Source organism: Stomoxys calcitrans, chromosome 1 (genome assembly GCF_963082655.1).
Source record: "Stomoxys calcitrans chromosome 1, idStoCalc2.1, whole genome shotgun sequence".
NCBI lineage: Eukaryota > Metazoa > Arthropoda > Insecta > Diptera > Muscidae > Stomoxys > Stomoxys calcitrans.
The window spans coordinates 107,447,485-107,456,469 of record NC_081552.1 but is presented as its reverse complement, the minus strand read 5'-3'; the positions used below and the strand labels follow the sequence as shown (position 1 = coordinate 107,456,469).

The window sequence follows — 8,985 nt, the reverse complement described above, 5'->3', positions numbered from 1 at the left end:
TGTTGGTATCAGATTTGTGGTCTACTCCCACATACCTTTAATTTGAGCCCCATATTTCCATTGTCGCCAAACATGACCGGCTTGGGGGTGTTTTGAGGAATGGGCGGCCACTCAGTGAGTTGGCCTTGAAAAATATATAGGATTCGTTTTCTATTCTAAAAACACTCTTATTTAGCCTCATATTGCAATAGTCAGCAAATACTTCCTAGTTGGGTGGTGTTGGGGGGGTGGGGTGGCCCCATAAACACTTTCCCGAATATGGATATCAGATTCGTGCTTTACTTTCAAAGACCTCTCATTTGAACCCCATATGGCTATGGTCGTAAATTTGTCCCCATTGGGGGATGTTTATGGGGAGAGGCGGCCCCCCTACAACTTGGTCTCATATTTGGATATCAGATTCTAATTCTCCACTGAAATACCTTTTATTTAAGTCCCATATTCCCATGGTCAGTAAATAAGTCCTGTTTGGGGGTATTTTGGGGAAGGGGTGGACCCCCAGAAACGTGGTCCCACATTTGGATATCAGATTCTTATTCTACTCGAAAATACCTTTCATTTGAGTCCCATATTGCTATGGTCGGTAATACATTTCATTTGAGTCCAATATTGTCGTTATTGGTGTAAATATATGTTTGGTAGGTTTTAGGGTGGGGCAGCCCCCCTAGGTACCCCATCCGAAATTTGGATACCAACATTTTAATTTTAGGGTACTATATGAGAGCACACAAAATTTCGCTTAAATCGCACCACCCATCTCCGAGATCTGGCGTTTCTGAAAATTTGGATATATATATATATATATATATATATATATATGGTTAACAGGGATGTTTTGACAGCGTTTTTTTTTTGTGATCCCCATTTTTATTGTGTTCAGTATTATATTGTGGTCAGCAATTAACTGCAAAGAAGGATAAGTGCTGTGGAAAATACCGATACTAATGGATGCAGCGTTGCATTCGAATTTTGAAGAAGCCTTGCTGCAAATCTCCTCATCACAAATCTAAATTTGCTCCAAGTGTAAGCACGCTTTTATTTGCCTATCACAGAATGTTTGTTACACTGCCGAACCCATGAATAGTTTTCAAGCGCCTCAGTCGACTGCGCTCCTTCTGACTCATAGCTTTGAGTTCTAGGTCACTGTGGCACAGAGATTAGCTTGTGAGCATATGACGCCGAACACCTGGGTGCAAATCCCGACGAGAACAACAGAAAATATTATTATTACACAAATGATTCCGTCGATTTGATAGACATAAAAATAGAACTCACTATTAGTTTCTTATCATTTGTGTTTTGTTCGCTGATTATACTACGCCTTGACATTAAATAAGATTAAAATATGGATTTAGTCGAAGGCTTTCATTAGTTGTTAAGACACACATCCATTCGATTGAAACTGTTGTGGAAGTGTACTCGGTATGTTTAATTTTTAAATAGAATTTTTCAAAATCTATTAATTTCATCTTTATAGTGATCAAGCACATTCCCTATCGAAAATGAAATGGTTTTTCGCAAAATGTGTGGTTTTACTCATTTGGATTATCCAATTTGTAGCATCCAGCATTGTAACCGATTATCGTTTACCTACATCTTTGCAACCGGATTCATATACCCTAAAAATTGTTACTCATTTGGAAAAGGAGTACGAAGAAAATTCCACTTTTAACGGTGAAGTGGCGGTTAACATTCAAGTCTTAGAGGATACAAAGAGTATAACATTACATGCTAGGAATCTTAATGTCTCTGAATCAAGTATTGAGCTGAAAAGTCATAAGGATGACGATTTTAAGCAATGCATAGAGGAAATTGAAACAGTGAAGGAATTAGATTTCTTTGTCATACATCTTTGTCATCCACTTTTCCGAGGGCTGTCATTCGAATTGAAAATGTCCTATATAGGAACATTCACACAAGATATGAGGGGATATTATATAAGTAAATATAATGATGAAGCTACAAATAAGACCAAATGGTTGTCGGTGACATCTTTTGAGCCCGATTATGCCCGTGTCGCTTTCCCCTGCTTTGATGAACCCCACTTAAAGGCTAAATTCACCATATGGCTGGGACATCATCGATGTCTGACGGCTCTGAGCAACATGCCTTTGGAAAAACAGATCCCTATGGATGCGTCAAGTGAGTTCGTTTGGAGCATTTTTGAGGAATCCGTTCCGATGTCAAGCTACCTAGTGGCTTTTACCATCCACGACTTGACCTTTACCGAATCAAAAGCTGAGGGATCTGATGTTGTGTTTCGCACATGGTCACAAAAATCCATGGTTAACAGCTGTTCTTACGCCGCTGAAATGGGCCCAAAAATTTTGAAGTACTACGAGGAGTTACTCGGCATTGACTTTCCCATGAGAAAAATTGATGCAGTAGCTATACCCGATTTATATGGAGCAGGAATGGAGAACTGGGGTCTCATAACATACCGTCAAAATTCCTTGACGCTGAACATAAGTGCTGAGTCAAAAATCAAGCAAAGCATGCTCACCACTATCATTGCACATGAACTGGCTCATCAATGGTTCGGTAACTTGGTGACCATGAAGTGGTGGACTGATTTGTGGCTTAATGAGGGTTTTGCCACGTACATAAGCAGTTTGGGAGCAAAATTCGTCATGCCGGACCATGATAAATATATCTCGGAGACCGTCGTTCACATCCGCCTAATTTTCGATACTGATTCTGTTTTAAATACTCATCCCATTTCAGATCCAAATATAGATAAGAATGAACTTAAGAACCGTTTCGATGACATATCCTATTTAAAGGGATCGAGTGTGGTGCGTATGATGCACCTGTTCCTAGGTCAGGAAGCATTCTTTGAGGGCATACGCAATTACCTCTCCCATAACAAATATCAAAGTGTGACCCAAGATGACCTATGGGCATTTTTAACAGAGTCGGCTGTCAGATTTAACCGTTTAGAAGGCCATTGCAATATGAAGACGATTATGGACACATGGACTCTTCAGGCCGGTTATCCTTTAGTAAATGTTAACCGAGACTTGGAAAAAGGCACAGTGACAATTTCTCAAGAAAGATTTTTGAAAAACACAACCACCTTGAGTGCTGACGAGGCCAATAAATGTTGGTGGATCCCTTTGAGTTACACCTCGGCTTCTGAAGGTGACTTTGGTCACACAATACCCAAATTATGGTTGAAGTGTAATGCGACCACGGGCGGCAAAATGACCCTGAATTTAAACAATGTGGAATGGAGTAAAAATGACTGGGTCATATTTAACTTGCAGCTATCGGGCATCTACAGAGTCAATTATGATGCCGAAAACTGGAAATTACTAGGAGAGGCATTGAAAAGTCCTAATTTCGGTAACATTCCCCTCATACATCGAGTACAACTGCTTATTGATGTGGCGGCCTTAGCTAAGAGCGGTCATATTGGTTACTCCATTGTGTTCGACATTATGGAGTATTTGGTTCAAGAACGGGAATTACTTCCCTGGAGAGTTGCTTCTGAAAGCTTTACAGGGATTTTCAAGGCCATGAGTCAAATTCCCGAGTATAGGTCTCAAATATATGCTTATTTTCGCCACATTACCGAACCAATTTTGAAGAGTAATTTCAGTGATACGAACAACACGATCGAAAACATGGATTTAGCAAGGATTATGAAAACTATAATTGCCGGATGGGCATGCCGTGTAGAAGTAGAAGACTGCATAAGAACGGCCAATGCAAATTTTGAGCAGTGGAAAGCTGCAGCAAGTAGGGATGAGGTAACTGAAATACCCAGAGAGTGGCGGGATATCACTCTTTGCGCCGTCATACGTCAAGGTAAAAATGACTACTGGAATATTCTTTGGCAACGTATGAACAATTCGCAAAATGATATGTACAGCATAACCATGGCAATGGGTTGCTCTACAAAAGCAACTCATATAAAAAAGTTTTTGGATTTGGTATTTACCGATAATGATATTATGCCTGCCACCATGAAACCCATCGCTTTTACTCATTTATCCAATAACGAAATAGCATTACCTATTGCTTTGGACTATCTAGCCGAACATGTTAAAAATTACCAACAGGAATCATATCGTCCTTATGTTCCAATATTATTGTTGGAATTTGCCAACGGAATAATGAACATTGAACATCTTACGAGATTCAGACAAATAATAGACTCGCATAGAGAAATTTTTCAAAGCAAAGAGAGCGTATTAAAACGCTTGCTGGAAATAATCGACGACAACGAGCAGTGGATTAAACGAAGTGTGATTGACATGGCATCTTATTTGCATAGTCTTCCTTTTACAATGGATATTGTTGAAAATAATTTAATTTAATGTGTCCTTCAACGATTTAATAAATATTGAAATATTAAGCGATAAACTTCACAAATTGTTTAAAACGTTTACATATTTTAATTGAACAACAAAATCACTTATTATACATTTATGTATAACTAGCTTAACCGGGTGCGCTCCGCTGCGCCTTCTTTTACATTATATGGAACAAAAGTTTCCTTGGAGAGAGGTGGTCCCCCAGATACTTGACCCTGAAAAATTATCAGCATCGTGCTCTTCTTCTTTTAAATACCATTTATTTAAACCCCTTATTGCCATTGGCTGAAGAGGAGTTTACAGGATGAGGCGTCACCCAAACACATGGCCCCAAAATAGGTTATCAAATTCGTTTTCTAATCTCAAATACCTTTCATTTAAGCCACATATTGACATGGTCGAAATATTTTCTCCCTTTGGGGGTGTTTTGGGAAAGGGGTGATGCCCTAAATAGGTGGTCCTACATTTGGATATCAAATTCGTATTCTACTTCCAAATATCTTTATTTGAGTCCCATATTGCGATGGTTAGAAAAAAATTCAGTTTTTGGGGTATTTTGGGACAGGAGTAAACCCCTAGAAAATAGGTCCTTTAATTTAAGCCACACATTGTCATGGTCGGTAAATATGCCCGATTTAGGGGTATTTTGGGTAGTGGGGTGGTCCCCCCAAATTCTAAGCCCTGAAAATATATTAATAACGTGCTCTATTCTCATATATCTATATATCATTTATTTGAACCCCATATTGCCATTGGCTTCAAAATTGGATACCAAATTCGCTTTCTAATCTCATTTAAACTTCTTATTGCAAAAGTCAGCAAATACCCGGTTTGGGGTATTGGCCCTAAAAACTATGAATATTTAGTTCCACTCTCTTTAAGACCCAAATTGTCTTGGTGAGCAAATACGTCCTATTTGGGGGGTTTTTATGGTGGTGGGACGTCCGCTAGACAGTTGGCCCCTAATGTTGATATCAGATTTGTGGTCTACTCCCACATACCTTTAGTTTAATCCCCATATTTCCATAGTTGGCAAACATGACCGGCTTGGGGGGTGTTTTGAGGAATGAGCGGCTACTCAGTGAGTTGGCCTTGAAAAAATATATAGGATTCGTGTTCTACTCTAAAAACACTCTTATTTAAGCCTCATATTGCAATAGTCAGCAAATACTTCCTAGTTGGGTGGTGTTGGGGGGGTGGGGTGGCCCCATAAACACTTTTCCCGAATATTGATATCAGATTCGTGCTTTATTTCCAAAGACCTTTCATTTGAGCCCCATATTGCTATGGTCGTAAATTTGTCCCCATTGTGGGATGTTTTTGTGGAGAGACGGCCCCCCAAACACTTGGTCTCATATTTGGATATCAGATTCGAATTCTACACTCAAATACCTTTTATTTTAGCCCCATATTCCCATGGTCAGTAAATAAGTCCTGTTTAGGGGTGTTTTGGGGAAACGTGGTCCCATATTTGGATATCAGATTCGTATTCTACTCGCAAATACCTTTCATTTGAGTCCCATATTGCTATGGTAGGTTAATACGTCCAATTTGGGGGTGTTTTGGGGGTTGGGGTGGTCCCCCTAGCACTTGATCCGACAATTGGATATCAGATGCATTTTCTTATTCTAAATACCTTTCATTTAAGTCCCACATTGTCGTGATTGGTGTAAATATGTGTTTGGTAGGTTTTAGGGTGGGGCAGCCCCCCTAGGTACCCCAACTGAAATTTGGATACGAAATTTTTAATTTTAGGGTACTATATGAGAGCACACAAAATTTCGCTTAAATCGCACCACCCATCTCCGAGATCTGGCGTTTCTGAAAGCCCCATATTCCCATGGTCAGTAAAAAAGTCCTGTTTGGGGGTGTTTTGGGGAAGGGGTGGACCCCCAGAAACGTGGTCCCACATTTGGATATCAGATTCGTATTCTACACGTAAACAATTTTCATTTGAGTCCCATATTGCTATGGTCGGTAAATACGTCCGATTTGGGGGTATTTTGGGGTTGGGGTGGTCCCCCTGGCACTTGGTCCGATAATTGGATATCAGATACGTTTTCTTATCCTAAATACCTTTCATTTGATTCCCATATTGTCGTGATTGGTGTAAATATATGTTTGGTAGGTTTTAGGGTGGGGCAGCCCTCCTAGGTACCCCATCCGAAATTTGGATACCAAATTTTTAATTTTAGGGTACTATATGAGAGCACACAAAATTTCGCTTAAATCGCACCACCCATCTCCGAGATCGGGCGTTTCTGAGGGGAGTTGGGTAAGGGGTAGGGTCCACCCCCCTTCAAATATCAAAAAATTTAGTACCCTATTTTCACCAAGGGGTCAATATGTACCATCTGTGAAAATTTCAAGAAATCGATTCGGCCGTTTCTGAGTCTATAAGGAACTCACAAACATACAAACAAACAAACAAATCTACAAACGAACACAAATTGATTTTTATATATAAGAAGATAAAGGGTGATTTTTTAAGAGCTGTAGGAAAGTTAAAAAAAAACAGTAAGGAAGGGCAAAATTCGGGCGGTGACAACTGTATAATACCCTACACCTAACCTATAAATACAATGTGGGACCTATATCCAATTCTGAGCCAATTTTGATGGACCTCGGCGAGCAAATATGTTCAAACTGTAAAAACTACGGTTGACAGATGACAACATTATGGCAAATTACCCAAAATCTGACGAATATATATATGGGAGCTATAACTACTTCTGAACCGATTTCGAGAAAAAGTTTTCAGATTACGTAGGTGGCAAGATTGGTCAAACAGTGCGCTTGCAGTGGCTCTTGGGGTGCAAAACCTGGCCATATACATATATGACAGCTCTATCTAAATCTGGGCAGATTGCTTTAAAATTCACCAGTTATATTGAGAGTCATAAGAAAACTGTTCCTTCAAAATTTCGAAAGCACTTTCTTGCAATTTTTCTCAAAATCGGACGAACATATATATGAGAGCTATACCTAAATGTGAACCGATTTCGAGCAAACTTCTCAGATACTGTGGCAGTTGTCGAGGAAAGCGTTTTGCAAATTTTTGGCAAGATGGGTCAATAAATGCTCTTGCTGTGAATCTAGAAGTTAAAATCGAGCGATATGTAAATATATGAGAGCTATATCTAAATCTCAACCGATTTCCATGAATTTTACCAGTAATGTCGAATCGTAAAAAAATCCTGCCAAATTTCGAGAGAATCGGTTAACAAATTACCATTTTATTGCATTATTACTGAAAATCGGACGAACATATATATGCGAGCTATATCCAGCTATTAACCGATTTTTTCCAATTTCAATAGGCTTCGTCTCTAGGTCGAAAAACATGCCAGTACCAAATTTTAAGACGATCGGATGAAAACTGCAACCTGTACTTTGTACACAAATTAACATGGACAGACGGGCAGACAGACGGACGGACATAGATAAATCGAATCAGAAAGTGATTCTAAGTCAATCGGTATACTTTTCAATGGGTCTATCTCTCATCCTTTTGGGTGTTACAAACTAACTCACTAAGTTATAATACCCTGTACCACAGTAGTGGTGTAGGGTATAAACACATACAATTCAGAAAAATGCATGAAATCTATATTTGTATCGGCCCATATAATCTAATGTTTGAAGATTATTTCATACATATGTTGACCATGACTGCGCCTCAAATGGTCCATCGGCTTAGTCCAATTTTGGTATACTCTTTCCAACATTTCGGCCGGTACGAATAAATGAATAATCATGAATAAATGCTTCAATGTTGTCTTCCAATGCATCAATTGAAGCGGGCTTGTCTGTATGTAGACATGAGCTTTAACTTATCCCCACAACCAATAGTCCAAAGGCGTTAAATCGCACGATCGAGGCAGCCAATTGACGGTTCCCGAACGTGAAAAAAAAATGTTCACCGAATTGATTGTTATGCAGGCTGTGTGGCATGCGGCATGTGCCACTGTCTTGTTGAAACCACATGCCATGCAAGTCAAGCTCAAGTCATATTGGACAAAAAAAATGTTGGAAATCATCTCACGGTAGCGCTCACCATTCACAGTTACGTTATGATTCGCATCATCTTTGAAGAAGTACGGTCCAATGATGTGACTTTTTATACCCTCCACCATAAGATGGGGGGTATACTAATTTCGTCATTCTGTTTGTAACTACTCGAAATATTCGTCTGGGACCCCATAAAGTATATATATTCTTGATCGTCGTGACATTTTATGTCGATCTAGCCATGTCCATCCGTCTGTCCGTCCGTCCGTCTGTCTGTCGAAAGCACGCTAACTTCCGAAGTAGTAAAGCTAGCCGCTTAAAATTTTGCACAAATACTTCTCATTAGTGTAGGTCGGTTGGTATTGTAAATGGGCCATATCGGTCCATGTTTTGATATAGCCGCCATATAAACCGATCTTGGGTCTTGACTTCTTGAGCCTCAAGAGGGCACAATTCTTATCCGATTTGAATGAATTTTTGCACGAGGTATTTCGTTATGATATTTAACAACTGTGCCAAGTATGGTTCAAATCGGTCCATAACTTGATATAGCTGTCATATAAACAGATCTGGGGATTTGACTTCTTGAGCTTCTAGAGGGCGCAATTCCTATCCGATTTTTTATTTTTACGTTTTTTACTTTCAACAACTGTGT

The 8,985-nt window shown here is 39.4% G+C and overlaps 1 protein-coding gene across 1 annotated transcript; it reads left to right on the top strand.

Annotated features, from left to right (window-relative positions):
- Positions 1-1,307: 1,307 nt before the first annotated feature.
- Positions 1,308-4,368, top strand: LOC106095290 (aminopeptidase N). The gene is made up of 2 exons (XM_013262528.2): positions 1,308-1,422; positions 1,478-4,368. Exon 2 carries the CDS (start codon positions 1,503-1,505, stop codon positions 4,320-4,322), a length of 2,820 nt encoding a protein of 939 aa, XP_013117982.2. The 5' UTR covers positions 1,308-1,422; positions 1,478-1,502; the 3' UTR covers positions 4,323-4,368.
- The last annotated feature ends 4,617 nt before the right edge of the window (positions 4,369-8,985 follow it).

Coding starts and splice junctions, on each gene's coding strand:
- LOC106095290 (XM_013262528.2), top strand. CDS start 1,503: ATGAAATGGTTTTTCGCAAAATGTGTGGTTTTACTCATTTGGATTATC.